This window comes from Microplitis mediator, chromosome 11 (assembly GCF_029852145.1).
Source record: "Microplitis mediator isolate UGA2020A chromosome 11, iyMicMedi2.1, whole genome shotgun sequence".
Lineage (NCBI taxonomy): Eukaryota > Metazoa > Arthropoda > Insecta > Hymenoptera > Braconidae > Microplitis > Microplitis mediator.
Window position 1 is genome coordinate 194669 of NC_079979.1, and position 21435 is coordinate 216103.

At 29.8% G+C, this 21435-nt stretch overlaps 3 protein-coding genes and 1 long non-coding RNA gene across 6 annotated transcripts; 2 read left to right on the top strand and 2 right to left on the bottom strand.

The window, feature by feature from the left end:
- Positions 1-446: 446 nt before the first annotated feature.
- LOC130677922 (PDZ domain-containing protein 8) lies at positions 447-6111 on the bottom strand. The gene is made up of 7 exons (XM_057484840.1): positions 5415-6111; positions 3219-4764; positions 2496-2755; positions 1856-2074; positions 1394-1537; positions 835-1017; positions 447-772 (listed from the first exon to the last, which is right to left on the bottom strand). Exons 1-7 carry the CDS (start codon positions 5823-5825, stop codon positions 587-589), a joined length of 2949 nt encoding a protein of 982 aa, XP_057340823.1. The 5' UTR covers positions 5826-6111; the 3' UTR covers positions 447-586.
- Positions 6112-7717: 1606 nt separating this feature from the next.
- LOC130677925 (peflin) lies at positions 7718-9503 on the top strand. Of its 2 annotated transcripts, none has more exons than XM_057484850.1 (4): positions 7718-7853; positions 7936-8159; positions 8982-9260; positions 9326-9503. In XM_057484850.1, the coding sequence occupies exons 2-4, from the start codon at positions 7994-7996 to the stop codon at positions 9415-9417; spliced, it is 537 nt and encodes a 178-aa protein (XP_057340833.1). In that variant the 5' UTR covers positions 7718-7853; positions 7936-7993; the 3' UTR covers positions 9418-9503. The 2 variants fall into 2 exon arrangements, with proteins under 2 accessions (XP_057340833.1, XP_057340832.1); XM_057484849.1 differs by having other exon boundaries at positions 7748-7906; positions 7988-8159; positions 9326-9501.
- On the bottom strand, positions 8982-10922 carry LOC130677926 (uncharacterized). Of its 2 annotated transcripts, none has more exons than XM_057484852.1 (4): positions 10439-10922; positions 10171-10374; positions 9592-9681; positions 8982-9519 (listed from the first exon to the last, which is right to left on the bottom strand). In XM_057484852.1, exons 1-4 carry the CDS (start codon positions 10502-10504, stop codon positions 9463-9465), a joined length of 417 nt encoding a protein of 138 aa, XP_057340835.1. In that variant the 5' UTR covers positions 10505-10922; the 3' UTR covers positions 8982-9462. The 2 variants fall into 2 exon arrangements, with proteins under 2 accessions (XP_057340835.1, XP_057340836.1); XM_057484853.1 differs by having other exon boundaries at positions 9600-9681; positions 10439-10893.
- A 2643-nt stretch (positions 10923-13565) lies between these two features.
- On the top strand, positions 13566-18189 carry LOC130677709 (uncharacterized). The gene is made up of 6 exons (XR_008991694.1): positions 13566-13720; positions 14083-14199; positions 14286-14832; positions 15227-15338; positions 17774-17889; positions 17974-18189. It is a non-coding gene; the product is annotated as an uncharacterized LOC130677709 (long non-coding RNA).
- The last annotated feature ends 3246 nt before the right edge of the window (positions 18190-21435 follow it).

Below are 21435 nucleotides of genomic sequence, written 5' to 3' on the forward strand. Positions count from 1 at the left end.
GGTTTTAGGAGGAAAGTTAATAATAGTAAAAGGTAGGACTTTAAATTTCCTTTGAAAAGATTACCAACAACACCCATTCATTCAAAATTTTTATCCTACGACTGATAATAATAATAATTATCAGTACTCACTATATTTATCTCGTAAACTATCGATCTGATGAAAAAATGTAAAGACATAAAAATTGTAGGAAATTAAATTTCCTTTGGAAAGAGTACCAACAAGACCTATTTATTTCGAATTTTAATCATACGATTCATAATAATAATATCGGTACTCACTATATTGATCTCGTAAACTATTGATCTGAGAAGAAAATTATAAGAGGGAAGAATTGTCGGAAATTGAATTTCCTCTGGAAAGAGTACCCACAAGCCCTATTTACTCTGAATATTTTAAAAAATAATAACAATATAGATAATTTTAATTAATATATATATTTAGTAACATTTAATATTTTTTACAATGTGCATAAACACAATATTTTATAAAGCTTATATTTGGTGTTCTTTGGTGCAACAGTGCAATTATTATTTGCAATTGACATATTTATTTTTTAAAATTGACGAAAAAGCATTTTATAATTTTAGGCCGTTTTTTTGAACTCTTGGGCATGTTGTAGGCCCGCACAATAGTGTAACAGTAATACAGAAAGTGCTTGAACACGTAAATCACTCTGTGCAATTAATTTTCCACTGTCAGAGTCATTTGACTGTGACAATTCGTGTCTAGAATTTGTTTCCACGTCCAATGCAGCTTTCAATTTTCCCATCTGTAATTAAAATTAAATTTAAAATAAAAAAATGAACTGTTTATTTATATTATTTAAATTACCATAAAATTCAATTTTTCAATTCGCTCATTTGGCTCCAGGTCACAGTACAAAAATTTACCCGTTTCTTTGGCATGAGACATTAGACCGTCATTTAAATCTCCAGCTATAAGAGGACTTGCTACACTCGGTTCTGCCCCTTCAAGTAAATCTGGACTTATTCCTAATCCACCTACTAATGAATTCTGAAAGTAAAAAAGTCACCGGAACATATCAATGTGGGTACTCAAATTAGAGGAAATTGGTTAGTTAACAAAAATATAACATCAGTTTTTCCGATAAAAAGTTTTTCAAATTCCAAATTTTTATTTAAAAAAAAAATAAAAAGTGACTTAAACATATCGATGTGGGTACTTAAATTAGAGGAAATTGGTTAGTTAACAAAAATATACCATCAGTTTTTCCGATAAAAATTTTTGAAAAATTCCAAATTTTTATTTAAAAAAAAAAATCAAGTTACCCAAACATATCGATGTGGGTACTCATTCCACCGGAAATTGAATAATCTACTCTCCTATATGCATAACTTTTCAATAAAAAAAAATAAAAACTTAAACATACCTTACGACTGGCACAAGGACTTGGCGGGAGACTGCGTGAGCCCAAGCCACCTGAAGACGTCGGTGGGGCCAAGTTACTGGTACTACCGGCTTTCTTAAGTCCCAGCAAGGTGTTAGCTATCGCAGAAGCCTTCACAGCCACTCCCTAAATTTTTAATTAATTTTTTTTTCTTTTTTTTTTCTAACGTCCAATAAATAAATTTATTCCCTGTATTGTACCGTCAGCTGAATAATTTGAATGTAGAAAATAACCAGCTCAAATAATATCGAAATTTTATTTTTTTTTTCTTACAAAGTAATTATTTTTATTTATAATTAATGACTAAGCTAATTAAAAAAAAAAAATAAATAAAAATGAAGCAGAGTTTAGAAAGAAAAAAAAAAAAGAAAATAAATAAAATGGAAGTTTGTACTATGTGTTGTTGCTGATGCTGCTGTTGTTGATGTTATTATTGACGTATACCTGAACGTTTTCATCACAACTTGTTAATGATATTTCGGGATTTATGTCTCCGCTAAGCGAAGAATTCGCTGAGCCCTCAGTCGTCAGCTCGTCGACTTCGAACGCTAAATTTGTTAGACTTTCGGCTCCGCAGGCGGTTGAGGTTTGGCAGCGGGTTTGACATTTTTTGTGACAGACCATTCCACAGTCTCGGCACTGAGTTGCGTCTTTTAGCCAGATCTATTATGATTAGTTCATTTAATTAAGTAATTATTTCAAAAAGTTAGGGGTTCATTTTTTTTTTTTTCACTTAAAAAATTCATAACTTCTAGAGAAATTGAGATTAAGAGCTCGGATCAGTCTCAAATTGAAGCTTAGACCTTCACGAACGAATTTCATTTGTGGTTGGTCAAGTTTCGATCAATAGTTTTCGAGATATCGATTTGTATAGACCGGGATCGATTTTAGAAAGCTTCAAATTTGGATCTAAATGAAATTTTCAAAATTCATAACTTTCGTACTAATTGAGATTCTAGACTGGTCTTGGGTTTAAATTAAAACTGAGACTTTTAGACACAAATCGATTTATTGTTTAATGGGACATCAAATCCTAGACAAAAAAAAAAAAAAAAAAAAAAAACACAAAAATAATAAAAATTACCTTTTTTGAACAGAAATCACAGTGAGTCGCACGATGAAAATGCGTGCGTATAAAATCATGGCTTTTTTTATCAGCAGTATCACCACCAGCAAAAGCTGCAGTGTTTTTAACTTCTTCTTTTTTACTCGAATCTCCACTGGCATTGCGACGTTTCGATTGACTAGATGTCCATCGGTAAGACAACAAAATGTCACCATAACACAGACTTGGATCAAATCCTGAGTATCCTTGTAATTTAGAATTAAGTGTTGCAAATGAAGCTGAAAAAATAATTCATCATTAGCTACCCATTGTAATTATCTCGTAAACGATTACTTTTATGAAAAATTACAAAGAGTCAAAAATTGTAGAAAATGTTATTTCCTCTGGAAAGAGTACCCACAAGCCCTATTTATTCTAAAAATTTACAAAAATAATAACAATAATTACATTTTTGGAACCCACTATATTTATCTCGTGAACTATTGGTCTGAGAAGAAATAGTAAAGACATAAAAATTGTAGGAAATGTGATTTCCTCTGGAAAGAGTACCCACAAGCCCTATTTATTCTAATAATTTACAAAAATAATAACAATAATTACATTTTTCTAACCCACTATATTTATCTTGTAAACTATGACTTGTACGACAAATTACAAAAAGTCAAAAATTGTGGGAAATAAAATTTCCTCTTGAAAGAATACCCACAAGCCCTATGGATTCAAAAAATGAAAATAACTAACCTGTGTCCGGTGGAAGCAGCGGATGCGGTTTCAAATAAAATCCCGTGGTGGAGGTTGAGCACTGACTCAGCACCAGTTTCATAGGCACATTAAGATACCCGACAATTTTCGGCGCCGTATCACCTCCCCTATGTCTCGCCCAGACTCCGACGTTCAAGTACTGGAACTCGGACTCAATCTGAAAGGTTCTCGTCTCCTCGAAGGTTATCGTCGAGGCGTAAGCCTTCTCTTTGGTCATCGAGGTGAGATCATTTATCGTCAATGGCTCGTCGGACCAAGCGTTGCTCGATCCAGTCGACTGGTTGCTTATCGTCGATATTCGTCTACTCAATGGCTCAAGTGCCGGTGAGTCTTCAGGTACATGGACGCTGCTTTTGCGTCGACGGAATAATTTAATTCCCGTGTCTCCTCGCTCCATCGGAGTCTCATTATCCGAATGATGTTCTTTTAAATCAGAAAATTTTATTTGTGGCTCATGTTTACTTCCTTTTCCTAATCCATGTGCAGTAACACAAAATGGCGCCATGTTACCATGATATGGCTGCGCAGTGACATTTGACGTATGCGCAGTTGCTGGAAAATGATGATGTAGTCCATCATCTTCAGATTTTAATCCACAATTGAATCGATCCAAGTCAATTTTTAAATATTTACGTTCAACTCTTATAATAAAACGTCTTTGAGCAGCATTTTTAACAAATTTCCCAACTTGATTCATATTTGAAACTTTTTTACCATCAACTGATACCAAAATGTCTCCCTTGCGCATTTCAGCAATCGCCGCTGGACTTCCAGTGACAATATTTTCAACTACAACACAATTTTGGCCAATTTCTGGTACCGTTTCTTGCTTGAAAACGACTCCTAGTTGATGATTTGTCGTCTTGCTGATAATCAAGTCGAGGACCATGTAAGGAACGCCGCCATATTGAGTTAAGTAGACCCAGGGAGTGGAATCGACGCTAATGGTACAGTAAATTTCGACTAGAGATAAATCGTCGAGGGTCAGATTACTCTGGGCCAGATTGAGGCGGCTGATTTCAACCAGAACGACATCTAGGTGTCCTGGAGTAAGCTGGACATTGACTACGTCAGTCAGGTCAATGTCCTCGTCGTTTAGGCGACGGAAAAATGGCTTGTATCGCATTTTATAACGAGGTAACGTGTGTTTGCGACGAATTGCTCGTCTAATTTGACCGATTATAAGAGAAACTATTTGAGGTTGAAGCTGACGGCCTTGGAAATGAGACTGGACTTCGAGTTCGAGGACGGGCTCCGTGTAGAAACTAAGGGACCAGTGGGTGTAAGGGATTCGGGTGAATTGCAGACGTGCTTTGCCTGAAATCTGCTTTACTTGAAGAAATAGATATGCGGTTTTACCCAAAAGCATTTTTACGTCTATTGAAAGCTGGAAGTTCCCGGAGTAGTGAAGGTCTAAGGCCAGGTCTAAGGTTTCGAGGAGTCCAGTGTCTTTGTCAATCACCGCGGCTGCTACTTCAAGACCTTTGATCGTTGGAAACTGGCTGCCGAGGTTCAGATCTCGGAGCTGGAAGAAATTGATTAATTGTTGGATTTTTGTTTTAAGAGCTAGTGCATTTATCTTGGAAACTACTGGGCTTACAAAAAAATTTTATGAGGCAAAAATTGTAGGAAATTAAAAATCCTCTGGAAAGAGTACCCACAAGCCCTACTTATTTCAAACTTTTACTTTAGAAGTAATAATAATAATAATTACTAACATCCCTTGTATTTATCTCGTAAACTATCGGTTGTATGAAAAAATTTTATAGGACCAAAATTGTAGGAAATTGAATTTCCTCTGGAAAGAGTACCTACAAGCCCTACTTATTTCAAAATTTTACTTTAGAAGTCATAATGATAATAATTTCTAACACCCCTTATATTTATCTCGTAAACTATCGGTTGTATGACAAAATTTTATAGAACCAAAATTGTAGGAAATTGAATTTCCTCTTGAAAGAGTACCTACAAGCCCTACTTATTTCTAACTTTTACTTTAGAAGTCATAATGATAATAATTACTAACATTCCTTATATTTATCTCGTAAACTATTGGTCTGAGAAGAAAAAGTAAAGAATCAAAAAGTGTAGGAAATGAAATTTCCTCTGGAAAGAGTACCCACAAGCCTAATAAATTTCCAAAAAAATGCACTTGAACTAAAAAATAAAAAATACCTGAACACTGTCAAACAACCTTCCAGTAGTTGTCTGCGTCAACAATTCCTTGAACTCATTATTCAACTTTCTGTATAACCACAGCCTGACCCGCTCAGCATTTTTAAGTTCATTGAATAAAAACTGGAGAGTCAAATTAATTGCCAAGTTTTCATTACCCTGAGACGGATAGTGTCCCCTAGTGCCAGTAGACGACGAGCTTGTTTTTTCTTTAAGCTCATCGTTTATTGATTTAATCAATTCGTCAGGTAATTCGGCTTTTCCATATGACGTTGTTATTTTTTCTGTCAATTTTGATGCCGGACCATATTCGAAATATTTTTTCAATATATAAAATTCTATAACTAACGTACATATTATTCCACATACAAATATAAACACAGCCAGAATTAACATTAAAAATAAGTCCATAGTAATTGGACAACATTTAATGACTCATTAAATCCATAAGTACTTTTTTTTCACTACTTAGTTATTTTTTTAATTATTGCTTCTATTACTTTGTAATAAATTCTACTAATTTGTACTAGAAACTACTTTTTTTTTTTTTTTATTATAAAAATTTAAGAAGGGGTAAATTCGTATTTATTACATTTATTACGAACTGTATTGATTTTTCCGCCATTTTTGATTCTACGCCTCCGCCATTTTCTCAATCAGTAAAATAGGCAGCCATCTTATCGGTAGAAGATAAGACTTGGATTAAAATTTTTATTTCAAAACAATTTACAATTTGTATTCTAATAATTGTTTGTAAATAAGTTAATAAATAAATAAATAAATAAATAAATAAGCAAGCAAACTTATGACTGATTTTTTTTTAAAGTTGATGCGTTAACTACTTAAATCAACAAATTTATTAATGTGATTACGTTTCTTTTATTTTCCTGTAATTAAAAAATTCTGGAAATCGGTTGACCCCGCGGATCAGCCCCAAAACTTTCCGCTGTTTTCGAGCTACTTGAGCTCAAAAACTTTGCTATTGTTAATACATGTTGGAGCTCTTTCAGCTCAAAAATACCTTCAAAGACATCGATATTTTTGAGCCCTTCGAGCTCGAAAAAAATGGAGTTTCGTATTAATCTTCGAGAGTTCGAGAAATTAAAAATAGTCAATAATGATTGTTTTTTTAAGTTTTGCTCGCGATTATGCTTGATAAATTAAATTTTTTTGAACAGAAATTCATAGAAATTATCGATAGGAAGAGTCACGTGAACTTTAAATAATAATAATCTTTATTTGCATATACTGTACAAATTCCGTTTTTTTCATTCTTATTTTATTTATTTAGTATTTTCACAAAAATTCTTACTCTAGTGTAATTTGGTCCCTAGTTTTCTCGGGCGTATTGAACTATACTGATAATTACTCTATTTCTGACTTGGTACTGACTACTAGGTTTCTTTTTCTTCTTTTGAAATTATCTATTTAAATTTTTCTTGCTTCATTTGTCTTTTTTCTGGCAAAGTTTTCAAATTTCATTGTGTAATCTATAATTTCCCTATCTCTAGTGTTCTCATACTCTGTCTTGCTGGTTTTGTTTACTTGCTTTGTGCAAACATATGTCAACTTTAAATTAAACCAACGAATTAATATACGAAACAAAAAAACAGCATCAAAAGTCGTACTTCTTCACAAATTTAATATTATTTAAACGAACCGATTGCAATAATTTATATAGCGATCATCAAAGACTACATGAAGCCAAAAGGCTGGTATGAGTTTTGAAACATATAAGGAATTGCAATATGCATTTTCCGAAAAAAACCAAGTAAATTGTTATTTTTTAAATTTTTCATCGTCGATATTCTTCGAACTAATTAACCAATTTTGATGTTTGAGGTGGCATTCAACGCAGTTTTTCAGCCTCTTACGCTAAAACGTTATTATTTTGTTAATACACTTAATAATATAATTAAATTGATACCAACTTTATTCAAAAATCGTTAGCCCTAATAGCTCAGTTTAAAAATTTCTTGATTCCAAAATTTTTCAACTCCATTATATCATTATTCCAAGACAATTCTACCCAAATTTTAAAAAAAAAGTTAACAGCTCGGTAAGTAAGAAAATGTCTCTATTCTCTATGATTCATACGATTAGCAGATGATTGGACATATCGCTATTTATAATAAAAGTATTTGAAAATTTAATAAGTCGATTTCATTACACGATCATTAAATTAAAAAAAAAAAATTCAACACCTTGCTCTGTAAACTTTCTCTCTTTTATTTATTTATTATTTTTTTCTAACTGCGTATCATTATTAATTTTATCGATACTAAATAAATCGAAATTTAAGTGCTGCCACCTAGAAAATAAACTCGACTCCAATTTAAAATGAAAATAAATAAAGATGGCGGCGACTTTGTAAACTTGACTTTTGACAATTAGACATTTGACAGCAAATAAATAAATAAATTATTTGCAATTGAATTGGTAATTAATTATTTAAAGTAATTAGAGTTTATTTGAAATAAATGTCATATCCAGTGAGTAAATTTTTTATTTAATATTTTAGTATTGGAGTAATTAATTTTTGTAAATTAATTTTAATTGACTTATTAATTGAGGAATCAATGTATGGTACGATGGGTGATCACCAGGTCCAACCGGAAGTGAGACAGTGGTTTGAAGCTGTTGATAGAGATCGCAGTGGAAAAATAAGTGCACTTGAATTAAAAGCTGCACTAGCTAATGGCCAGGGTGGTACTTTTTCTGATACCGCTTGTAATATGATGATTGGTGAGTTTTTAGTCAAACATTTTATCACGTCAGATATTATTTTTCATGTCCGGGTCATACCTGGGTAAATAATAGGAATAAGTCAAGCTTGTTGGTACTCTTTCCAGAGAAAATTTAGTTTCCTACAATTTTTGACTCTTTACTTTTTCTCCTCAGACCAATAGTTTACTAGATAAATATAATGAGTTCTAGTAATTATTATTGTTATTACTCCCATGGTAAAAACTCAGAGTAAATAGGGCTTGTGGGTACTCTTTCCAGAGGAAATTTAGTTTCCTACAATTTTTGACTCTTTACTTTTTCTCCTCAGATCAATAGTTTACGAGATAAATATACTGAGTATTAAAAAATGTAATTATTATTATTATTTTTGTAAATTTTCAGAATAAATAGGGTTTGTCGGTACTCTTTCCAGAGGAAATTTAGTTTCCTACAGTTTTTGGCTCTTTACTTTTTCTCCTCAGACCAATAGTTTACGAGATAAATATAATGGGTTCTAGTAATTATTATTGTTATTACTCCCATGGTAAAAATTCAGAGTAAATAGGGCTTGTGGGTACTCTTTCCAGAGGAAATTTAGTTTCCTACAATTTTTGACTCTTTACTTTTTATCCTCAGATCAATAGTTCACGAGATAAATATACTGAGCATCAAAATAATAATTATTATAATTTCAAAAAATAAATATGGCTTGTGGGTATTCATTTAAACGAAAATTTGCCGCCTAACAAAAATATTAAGTCCAAACTCTTCTATCTCACAACCACTGTTTAAACCAACAAGTTTTTTTTTAAATGAATAATTAACGAGTTTAATTTGTAGGAATGTTTGACAAAGAGAAGACAGGAACAATTGACTTAAATGAATTTCAAGCTCTGTACAATTATATAAACGCCTGGTTGAGCGTTTTCCGTGGGTACGATCGCGATAACTCGGGCAGTATTCAAGAAAGCGAATTGTCAGCAGCTCTTACACAGATGGGCTACAGATTTACTCCCGAATTTATTCAGTATTTAATTAAAAAAAGTGATTTTAATGATCACTCTAGTATTACTGTCGATCAGTTCATCGTATTGTGTGTGCAGATACAAAAATTTACTGGTAATTAAATTTATTTATTAATAAAAAAATACAAAACATTAATATTTATTTTTTTTTTCTTGCAGAAGCATTCCGTGCACGTGATACTGAGCAAACAGGAGTCATAACCATTAGCTTTGAAGACTTTTTAACTGTGGCCTTAAGTTGTAATGTTTAATTTTTAATTCCATTTAAACTAATTTTTTTTTTTTTGCACATAGACTTAATTAATCGTCTGTAGATTTTTTGTTTTCGTCCGTTGGCTTCTCCTCAACGGATTCTAATAATAAAATTAATATTTTAATAATTAATGTATGTAAATTTTATTATCACTTTTCTTATTTTACGTTACCACGTTACCCTCTAAAGTTTGCGTTGACCTCGAAATTTTTTTTATCCGACGGCATTTTTCCCCTGCTTTTGTAGGGTCCATTGAAAAAGACTGAAATTAAAAAAAAATTATATTTAATTACAATTTATGATTTCTAATTATATATTTATATATATAATAAAGATATGTAGGGCTTGTGGGTACTCTTTCCAGAGGAAATTCAATTTCCAATCATTTTTGACTCTTATGATTTTTTCGTCAGATCAATAGTTTACGAGATAAATGTAATGAGTAGTAATAATTATTATTATTACGGTGGATATTGGGAATAAGTTGGCCTTGTGGGTACTCTTTCCAGAGGAAATTTAATTTCCAATAATTTTTTACTCTTATAATTTTTTCCTCAGGTCAATAGTTTACGAGATAAATATATCAAGTACGTAAAGTGTTACTGTTATTGACTATTAAAAATTAAAAATAAGTACAGCTTGTGGGTACTCTTTCCACAGGATTTTTAATTCTCTACAATTTTTGACTGATTGAATTTTTCCATAGGACTGATAGTTTCCAAGGTAATAACACTGCGTCTTATAATCTCACCTTAAAATCGTTTATCATCGGAATTAATTTTTCCAAAGAACGATTTCTTGTGCCATTAAATGCAGCACTACAAATTGGACATAAATCAACTTTTTTAACACACAAGTGACATAAATCGTGTCCTTGTGTACACTGAAGAATATTTCCAGTCGGTACTTCGTAACAAATTGGGCACTCGATTAAATCCTCCAACACGCAGCACCACTAAAAAATTAATAAAACTCATTAGTAATAATTATGACAAATAATTTGTTAAAAATCAACTTACATTTTTGTTGTACTCGACGAATATTTCGTCAACTTCCGTCTGCGATTCACTTTTTTCAGTGGCCATCACTACAATCTTATAAGTATCAAATACTTAAATAATTACACAAAAAAAACTGGTTGTTACATATTTTAACCAAAGTCTTATAATTATATTTATATAAAAAATATATACACTATATTTTTTTTTTGGTTAGGTAGCGAAAAAAAAAAAAAGAAAACAAAGTTTTAAGTTATCGTGAATGTTTGTACGCAAAAGTTTGACTGTATGATTTAACTCGAGTTTCTTTTGTTCTGAGAATTTTGTTTATCTCAAAGTATTAGCTTTCGCGCCCCTGTTACGTTTTCGTAAACATTTAACCGGTAAAGTTTGAATTTTATTTACCGGAGCTCAGTCATTGGATACCGATTAAATTTTATAAAAGAAATGGAGCAGCAGAGAGTTTTTATTTCAAGTGACAGATGACACTGGAGTCTAATTTTTAAATGGACTTTTCTGTTGGAATAAAAATAGTGAATTAAACTTTCGGTTAAATTTTTGTAATTCATTTTAAATTTTGAACTGATGGAAATTCACGGGTGCAATGGTTCTGATTTTAAAAGCTTAGACTTGAAGGAAAAATTTAATTTATATTTGATAAGGTTTCGAACGATCGATTTTATGATATTAATTTATATAGAGGTGGATTTTTTAAAAAATTTCGATTTTTGAATTTAAAAGTTGGAACTAAAAATTTATAATTTTTGAAAAAATTGAAATTAGTGTTCGTTCTTAGTCTCATTTTTGGAGCTTACATTTTTCGCTACGATTTTCGCTGATGTTTGATGAAATTGTAGGAATAAGCTCAGCATACATTTTTGTGGGGAATTTAATGCTCTACAAAAAAAGTCTCTTATATTTTTTTGATAAATCTTTACTTTTCCGGCGAAACTATCGAACTTATCGTAAAATGTCATGGAATTTTTTTTGTAGACAATTTTATTTCCTACAAATTATCTCTGACAAATTTTTTTTAAATTCTTCATTGTTGTCTAGTTACATCCATTTTAATGCCAAGCTCTTAAAAAAATAGTGTTCTGATCGATATTAAGAGCTTGGCATTAAAATGGATATAACTATAAAACAATGCAGAATTTAAAAAAAATTTATCAAAGATAATTTGTAGGAAATAAAATTGTCTAAAAAAAAAATCTATGACGTTTTACGATAAGTGGTGGGAGCAATGACGGATGCACTATACTTAGTATTATAATCTACACTAATGCAAAAAATTAAAGGAGCAGAAAAATTTTATAAATATTTTAGTGACTTTTGGAAGGCTGTAACTTAGTGAAAAATAATCGTATCGAGATTTTAAAAAAGCATTTTATAGCTTAAAATCTCTAGTTTTGGTGCATTTTTTTCAAAATTTTTTAAAAGCTCCGGTTATTGCGCAAACATGAGAAATACCGCGGGACAAAAAATTTCTAAACTTTTTTTTTTTTTCGAAGAGCCCACGGACCGCGGAAAAATTCTTTCAACTAAACGAATGCATAGCTCGTTTAGCAAAAAAAATTGAAACTTTTTTTTTTGTGTTCTAAATTTTTTTTTTGACATTTTTTGGAAATTTTTTATTTTTTTTGTCATTTCCTTGCATTTGCTGAGTCACCAACGCAAAAATTTGAGAAAAGTCAAAAAAAAAATTTTTTTCATATTGATTATGATTACACAATTAAAGGAACAAAACTTGCTCCTTTAATTGTTTAGCAAAACTTTGATCGATGATTCCCAAAAAACGGTTCGATAGATCAATTTAAAAATTTACAGGGGTCTTGGGGGTACATTAAGCTAAAAAAGTCCCTGGCAACATTATTTTTTTTATCGATATTTGCAGAGTAGCGGTTGATTTACTAAAAAACCAAAAAAAGTCATTTTTTAGTACTTACTTCTGATGGATGTTAAAAATAAAAAAAAATTTTTTATCCAAAAAATGATGACAGAGTCTTGTAGGGAATTTATTCGAGTTTTCACCGCCGCCCTTCAACATTCTGTGCGATCATTGGTACCTGAAATATCGATAATCAAAGCCAAAAGGATCATTTTCTGTTTGAAGGCTGATATCTCTGCGACAATTGTCCTACGAGGTTAAAAAAAAAACCAAATTGAAGCTGAATAAATTTGCTAAACGAACTATGCATTCGTTTAGTTGAAAGAATTTTTTCGCGGTCCGTAGGCTCTTCGGAAAAAAAAAAAAAAAAATTTAGAAATTTTTTGTCTCGCAGTATTTCTCATGTTTGCGCAATAACCGGAGCTTTTAAAAAATTTTGAAAAAAATGCACCAAAACTAGAGATTTTAAGCTATAAAATGCTATTTTGAAAATCTCGATACGATTATTTTTCATTAAGTTACAGCCTTCCAAAAGTCACTAAAATATTTATAAAATTTTTCTGCTCCTTTAATTTTTTGCATTAGTGTATAATGTACTAAATGTGTCTGAAATCATACCAACTCTTTCTCTTTATAGTCTCTTTCGATCATCAGATAATGTCATGTAACTTGTTCCTTAGTTTTAAACATATTGTCAGCAAAAAATTGAAAAAACCCAGTCTTCAATGTTTTTCTCGGATATTCCATATATTATTGCTCTGACCTAAGTCAAAACTCATTCAATTCTTGATTTTGATCACTGACATTGATTTCTGCCTCAATACATTTATTTCAGAGAACATAATCGAAAATAAAAATTTAAAAGCCGCTTCTTCATTAATGATTTTTGATTCTTAACTTTTAAACTCTAGCATAAAACGTTACTTGTTAGATCTTAAAAAGCTCATAAAAAAATGATTGCATGTAATAGCATTTTCGAGCTAAAAGAGCTCGAAAATATAGTGATGTTTTCAAGCTCCTTGAGTCGAAAACAGCTTCAAGTTTTGGGGCTGGCCCGCAGGGTCAACTGATAGACAAATTTTTTATTTTAAAATCATCAAATATAACTTAGATATAATTATATAAAAAATATTATTCGTTTTACAGTAGAAAAAAAAATTTTAAGACATGTTAGCAATATTTTTTATCACAATTAAGCGGAAGTCCTTCAACAAACATTATTATTATTTTAGATAATAATAATTTGTTCGAACATATGTAGTTAAATGCAATCGACCAGTAATTATATATAATTATTTTTTAGATATCGTTCTTTTCATGTGTTTTTTCACGTATATAAATATCCCCTATATCATAAGCCTTAAATATAATTTTAATATTTTCACCAGAGTCAGCACCTGAACTCAACAAAACCTGTAAGTAAAAAGTCCTTAAGAAGTACGATTTTATTTAAGTATTTGAATTATTTATCAGCTTTAGTATTAATTAATTTTCTAATCATTAGTAATAGTTTTCAAGTAATTCGTAAACTTTCGAATTATCCTTAAATTTTCTCATTATATATTCGTTTATTTTGGTATTATTCGATTTAATCCTTTCTTCACGGTGGTTCGACCTGCCACGGTAAAAATACTGTAAAACTGTACGATAAATTTACGACTCTACTGTACTTGACATCCCAGTAAAATTATCATCACTGTAACATTACCGCTCATTGCGGTGATTTTGATCTACCAGAGTAATCGAATAAATATATTTGTAATATATTTTTTTACAGACCAACTTATTATTTTAAAGAGTGAATTCTATAACAATGTCCAAGTTAACTGTTGTTCTATTTTTGGTTACATTGTTGGCGATTGGCTCTTTTGCTTGCATAGAACATGGAAAAGATGTAAATATATATAATTAAACTTAACCAATAGTTTAAAAAATGTAAATATGAATACAAATATATTAAATGTATCATTGTAATTGCAGTGTACTATGGATGGCGAACCATGTTGCGGTCGCTATTTTTGCAGAAAAAATGATTTTAATTATTTGACATGTGGCTCGACCTCGGAGTCCTATAAAGTACAGGATTATGGAGGTGACATGTTTGGCTAAGTCTACTTTTCAATTTTTTTATTTCAGATATAATAATATTTATTAATATTGTAACGGTTATCATCTGAATAAAAATAATTCCCACCATAAATATCTCTAAGTTGTTTATGTATTTTATATTGTTTTCGGTTTTACTATCTTTGGTAGCATTGTCTATACAAGATTGTTTTGCTCAAGATGTGGTAGTAAAGTTACTTACGCGTGCCTTGAGCGAGTCTTGCAACAGAAATTACTTGCAGACACTAACGCATATTTTGCGGCAGATCTGCGCAAGAAGTCTCATATACTATACACAATCTATCTTTCTTCTGTCTCTGCCACTTTATCCTCTCCATTGGCATACGGTACAGGATCCTTAGGTAAAGTGACAGAAATAGAAGTGAGATATGAAGTTGGTGTAATATGAAAAACTTGATTGGTAAGAAGGTCAAATTGTAGTCGAAGATTTGAGCTTTGTACATAAGATTTTAAATAAATTTTTATATTTATTAATTTATAAGTTATAAATTATTGAATTGAATATTTTTTTAATTTTTACATAAAATTTATCTTTGTGGGGAAAAAATAATCCATAATTTCGTTATTATTTATTTATTTTAAATTCATCAAATAAAACTATTAATATAATTATATAAAAAATATTATTCGTTTTACAGTAGAAAAGAAATTTTAAGACAAGTCAGCAATATTTTTTATCACAATTAAGCGAAAGTCCTTCAACAAACATTATTATTATATTAGATAATAATAATCTGTTCGAACATGTGGAGCTAAATGCAATCGACTAGTAATTATATATAATTATTTTTTAGATATCGTTGTAATCGTGTGTTTTTTTATGTATATGAATATCACCTATATTATAAGCCTCAAATATAATTTTTATATATTGACCAGAGTCAGCACTTGGACTCAGCAAAACCTGTAAGTAAAAGTCCTTAAGAAGTACGATTTTATTCAAGTATTTGAATTATTCATCAGCTTTAAGTATTAGTTAATTTTCGAATCATTAGTAATAGTTTTCAAGTAATTCGTAAACTTTTGAATTGTCCGTAAATTTTCTAATTATATTTTCGTTAGTTTTTAAAGTGTTCGTTAATTTTGGTATTATTCGATTTAGTCCTTTCGACACTATAGATATGGCTGCATGCAAAGTGAGGTCGATGAAATTTTCCAACGTAATTTGATGCGAGGAATCCGATTTTGATAGTCATAAAGTCTTACGATGGTCCACTCTCTTAAATTTGAAATAGTGAAAATAGTGACTATTCACTATAGTGAAAAGTATATCATTAATTCAAATAGTGGTATACTTTTGACTGACAATAAGTAAATATTTATTGCCAAATAGTGATTTAATAAATCGCGTGCTTAAAGGTAAAAGGGCTTATAGCTAAGGGTTAATAGGGATTTGTGGTGAAAGGGCGTATAAAAAAATTTTTTTTTGCCATTCGGTTTGAAATTGTCTGAAACGTAAAAATTTGTGAAAAAAAAAAAATTGGTATCCTAAAGCTGAAAGGGCGTATCTCAAGACATACGCCCTTTCACCTTTAAGAAAAGTACTACTTAAAGGTAAAAGGGCGCATAAAAAAAAATTGTATTTTTTATACCAAATGTTAAATAACGCGTTACTAGAACCAAAAGGGCGTATAAAAAAAAATTTTTTCCATCCAATCAATGTAAAAATGTAGAAAACATTAAAATCTATGGAAAAAACAAAAAAAAAATTTTTTTTTGTCATACGCCCTTTTGGTTTTAAGAAAAAATTTTTTTAAAGTCATAAGGGCGTATCCTGTTTTTTCGGTTGTTATCAATTATAGGTCAGAGTAAGAGAAAAAATTGCAAGGGTAATAAAAATTATCACTCCATTACTTAATTGATCTGAACAAATATTTATTTAAGTAAAAAACTAAATTTTTTTATTTAATTTTGATCGAATCTTAAGTTTGTTATATTTTTTTTAATTCAACAATTAATGTAAAAAATATGTATAATTCGAGAATGAAAAAAATGCATTTAAAAAATTTGAAATTTTATGAGTGCAGTGAAAATTGATTTAACCAAATTAATAAAATGTACTTTTAGATTTTTTAATTTTTCAAAGGTGCATTTTTTCATTTTTCAATCAAGGTTTCATTCTCTATTTTCTGTTTTTTTTTTTTTTTTTTTTTTTTTTCATCGGTATTATCAAAGTCCAATTTTCAGCGATGATAATAGTTTATAAATTTTTTTATTATTATCAAGTTATGTTCTAAAAAAAAAAATAAAAAATCTTTTTTTTTATAATCTTATAGGTACAGATGATCCTGACGATGGCGATGGCATAGGACCAATACCCTGATGAATTTAATTTTCCTTCATTTTTCATTCGTTTTTTCACTTGAATAAATATTTGTTCTTATAAATTAAATTGTGGAGTGGTAATTTTGATTGGAGTGACATTTTTTTTTCTTACTCTGACCTATAACTGATACTAAATCGAAAATACAGGATACGCCCTTTTACCTTTAGATCACCAAAATTTCGAATTCTTAAAAGTAAAAGGGCGTATAATTAAAGACATACGCCCTTTTACCTTTCAATTTTTTTTTTTCAATTTTAAGCGTAGAATGTGTCTACAACTCGATTGGCAATAAAAAAAAAAAGTATGCGCCCTTTTACCTTTGCAAAGGTAAAAGGGCGCATAAATTGTTATAAGCCCTTTTACCTTTAAGCACGCAAAATAATTTAATTGTTTAAGCCTAATTTACAGCAAAACTATTATTGTTAGCACTAAAGTATTTGTGAAATCGTTTAGCTTTTCGTCTATCCTCATTACTTATTGAGATATAGCGAAATTAATAATAATAAATTTTCTTCCATAGCGTTAAATGTATAGGCTATAATTATTTTAAAAAATCCTGATGAAACATCAATACTTGTCACGGAATTTTTTTGTTTAGGATATTTTTGTCTTGAATTAGAATGGTAGGATATTATGACCGAAAATGTTAAGATACTTGTTCAAGTCTATTACAATTCTGCATGAAAAAATTTAAATTACTATGCTTGAACGAAATTTTATATCTTTTGCTTCAAGTATTTGGTCAAAGACTCTGCCCCAAAAACTTGCATATCGTTTCAACTAGAAGTCATTTCATAGCAACGAAAAATTACCGCATTTTTATAAAATTACTGCATTACTAATGTACATTAAAAAAAAAAAACACTGTAAAACTGTACGATAAATTTACCACTATAATTAAATATACTTGACATCCCAGTTAATTTATCATCACCGTGATATTGCCGCACATTGCGGTGATTATGTTCTACCAGAGTAATCGAATAAATATATTTGTAATATATTTTTTTTACAGACCAACTTATTGTTAAAAAAATGGATTCTATAACAATGTCCAAGTTAACTGTTGTTCTATTATTGGTTACATTGTTGGCGATTGGCTCGTTTGCTTGCATAGATCATGGAGAAGATGTAAATATATATATAAATAAACTTAGCCAATAATTGAATAAATATATAAATACAAATATATCAAATGTATCATTGTAATTGCAGTGTACTATGGATGGCGAAAAATGTTGTTCTCCCTATTTTTGCAGAAAAAATGATTTCAACTATTTGACATGTGGCGCGACCGCCGATTCCTTTGAAGTACAGGATTGCGCAGGTGGCATACTTGGCTAAGTCTACTTCTTAATTTTTTTATTTCAGATATAATAATAGTTATTAATATTGTAATGGTTATCATCTGAATAAAAATAATTCCCACCATAAATATTTCTAAGTTGTTTATTTATTTTATATTGTTTTCGGTCCTACTTTCCTTCGTAGCATTGTCTACTTATTATTTTTTTTTTTAATTAAAATAATATTTATTAATAAACACAATCATAAAAAATATTATTCATGTGACAAAAACTCGGACAAAATGTTTGATAATTTTTTAGTAAAAAGTACGAGTTATCGAAAAATATATGATTAGTGCAATTAAATGCATTAGGTCAGCAGTTTGTTTAGATATCGGGTGTTTTCAAGTATTATGTAAGTTTCAACATAAAGTGCATGTTTACTCGAAGCGTATGTTGGACTATAAACTTTATTTTTCAACAAAGGCAGATTGTAAACAACAAATATGAGTCTTAGGTAGATCAGTATCTTCAGTTATCATCAGTCTTGGACAAGTCTGTGTAGGCAATATCTCAAATAAATCTGTAGTATTGCCTACTTAAAACAACCCTATTAAAAATATACGAAAAACGGTTGACCCTGCGGGCCAGCCCTAAATCTTTCCGCTGCTTTTAAGCTCCAGAGTTCGATAAATTGAAAATGATCGATAAGCATCGTTTTAGTTTTGCTAACAATATTTCTGTAAAAATTTCATATTTTTTAAAAAAATTATTCAATTAAATTCAAGTTTCCAAATTATCAAATGAATAAAATTTTACTACTCACTCATTTGGCCGTTTAGCGGGCGGTCGACTACCAACAGACTTTTTAAAATAGCTATTTTCGATACGTAGGATTAAAAAGAGGGTTTGCGGCATGCTTGGATTGGCGACACAAGTCTTGGGTTATGCCGCATTCTCAACGTTGTGAATGTAACATATCCCTAGACGAGTGTTGACAATACATGCATACCGTATCCCTCTTTTTAATCCTTTGTATCGAACAATATTTTTTATAACGACTGCCTTTAAAGTTTAATCGAGAGGAATTCAATCATTTAAAGAATAAAAAATTACTTTCTAAATATAAACAATTGTACAAGTGTAAATAATAACAATCTATTTATGTTTTATTTTTCAATTGAATTCTATTAATTAGTTTATTAATTTTATTAATTAAAATCTCTGACTGTTTTTAATAATGTGAAAATTTTTATTGAACGATTAATAACATGATAATAATATTATTTTCACAATACAAACACACAAGTTATGATATTCAATAAGAATAAGAAACATATGATCACTATGCAGGTTTCCAATTGTCGTCTTTCTATTTGCGCATGTGTGAATTTCAGGATAAATGCGACAGTAGGAGTATATGGAGAAAAAAGTATCACTATCTTTTTCTAACTCGAGTGAACGACGGTTGCTAGGTAATTTGTATACATTTCCTATCGGCAATTACTTTTCAGCACAGTAAAATCATGCTGAAAAGTCCAACAGCTGATTTTTTGACATCGTTCTATAGTTTCGTCGAGCTATCGAGAGAAAGACCTATTTTACTCGCGCCACACGACGCTCGAATATTGAACTTTAAAGGCAGCAGTTATAAAAAATATTATTCGTTTTACAGTAGAAAAAAAAATTTTAAGACATGTTAGCAATATTTTTTATCACAATTAAGCGAAAGTCCTTCAACAAACATTATTATTATTTTAGATAATAATAATTTGTTCGAACATATGGAGCTAAATGCAATCGACCAGTAATTATATATAATTATTTTTTAGATATCGTTGTTTTCATGTGTTTTTTCACGTATGTAAATATCCCCTATATCATAGGCCTTAAATATAATTTTTATATATTGACCAGAGTCAGCACCTGGACTCAGCAAAAGCTGTAAGTAAAAGTCCTTAAGAAGTACGATTTTATTCAAGTATTTGAATTATTCATATCAGCTTTAAGTATTAGTTAATTTTCGAATCATTAGTAATAGTTTTCAAGTATTCGTTTATTTTGGTATTATTCAATTTAGTCCTTTCGGCACCATAGATATGGCTGCATGCAAAGTAAGGTCGATTAAATTTTCCAACGTAATTTGATGCAAGGAATCCGATTTTGATAGTCATAAAGTCTTACGATGGTCCACTCTCTTAAATTTGAAATAGTGAAAATAGTGACTATTCACTATAGTGAAAAGTATATCATTAATTCAAATAGTGGTATACTTTTGACTGACAATAAGTGACTATTTATTGCCAAATAGTGATTTAATAAATAATTTAATTGTTTAAGCCTAATTTACAGCAAAACTATTATCGTTAGCACTAAAGTATTTGTGAAATCGTTTAGCTCACATCAAAATACGTAATTAATGTTTAAATCACTTTTCGTCTATCCTCATTACTTATTGAGATATAGCGAAATTAATAATAATAATTTTTCTTCCATAGCGTTTAATGTATAGGCTGCGCGTAACAAATTGTTGTTGATAATTATTTGAAAAAATCCTGATGAAACATCAACATTTGTCATGGATTTTTTTTGTTTAGGATATTTTTGTCTTGAATTAGAATGGTAGGATATTATGACCGAGAATGTCAAGATACTTGTTCAATTCTATTACAATTCTGCATAAAAAAATTTTAATTACTATGCTTGAACGAAATTTTATATCTTTTGCTTCAAGTATTACTAGTGTACATTAAAAAAAAAACACTGTAAAACTGTACGATAAATTTACCACTATAATTAAATATACTTGACATCCCAGTTAATTTATCATCACCGTGACATTGCCGCACATTGCGGTGATTATGATCTACCAGCCCGATGAAAAAAGATTTTATACAATTGTATAGAATTATATATCAATTATATATGGACTATATATAATTATATATAGACTATATATAATTGGATAGAAAAAATGGCCCGATCCAATTGTATACAATTTGTATAGAAAATTGTATACAATTCTATACAAATTGTATACAATTCTATATAATTATATACAATTCTATATATTGCAATTATATAGAAATGTATATAATTATATAGAATTGTATATAATTTGTATAAAATTGTATATAATTATATAGACTTGTATACAATTTGTGTAGAATCGTATACAATTTCTATACAGTTATATACAATTGGATCGGGCCATTTTTTGTATATAATTTTATACAATTGTATAAAATCTTTTTTCATCGGGAGAGTAATCGAATAAATATATTTGTAATATATTTTTTTTACAGAACAACTTATTGTTAAAAAAATGAATTCTATAACCATGTCCAAGTTAACTGTTGTTGTATTTTTGGTTACATTGTTGGCGATTGGC

Excerpts from the sequence above, each read along its gene's own strand:
- LOC130677926 (XM_057484852.1), bottom strand. The coding sequence starts at position 10,504 with ATGGCCACTGAAAAAAGTGAATCGCAGACGGAAGTTGACGAAATATTC. Across the intron at positions 10,375-10,438 it reads TCGTCGAGTACAACAAAAAT|TGGTGCTGCGTGTTGGAGGA; the intron begins GTAAGTTGATTT and ends TTAATTTTTTAG. Across the intron at positions 9,520-9,591 it reads AAACTTTAGAGGGTAACGTG|AATCCGTTGAGGAGAAGCCA; the intron begins GTAACGTAAAAT and ends TTTTATTATTAG.
- LOC130677925 (XM_057484849.1), top strand. Across the intron at positions 8,160-8,981 it reads CGCTTGTAATATGATGATTG|GAATGTTTGACAAAGAGAAG; the intron begins GTGAGTTTTTAG and ends TTTAATTTGTAG. Across the intron at positions 9,261-9,325 it reads GCAGATACAAAAATTTACTG|AAGCATTCCGTGCACGTGAT; the intron begins GTAATTAAATTT and ends TTTTTCTTGCAG.
- LOC130677922 (XM_057484840.1), bottom strand. The coding sequence starts at position 5,825 with ATGGACTTATTTTTAATGTTAATTCTGGCTGTGTTTATATTTGTATGT. Across the intron at positions 2,075-2,495 it reads GTGATTTCTGTTCAAAAAAG|ATCTGGCTAAAAGACGCAAC; the intron begins GTAATTTTTATT and ends TAATCATAATAG. Across the intron at positions 1,018-1,393 it reads GTCCTTGTGCCAGTCGTAAG|AATTCATTAGTAGGTGGATT; the intron begins GTATGTTTAAGT and ends TTTTACTTTCAG.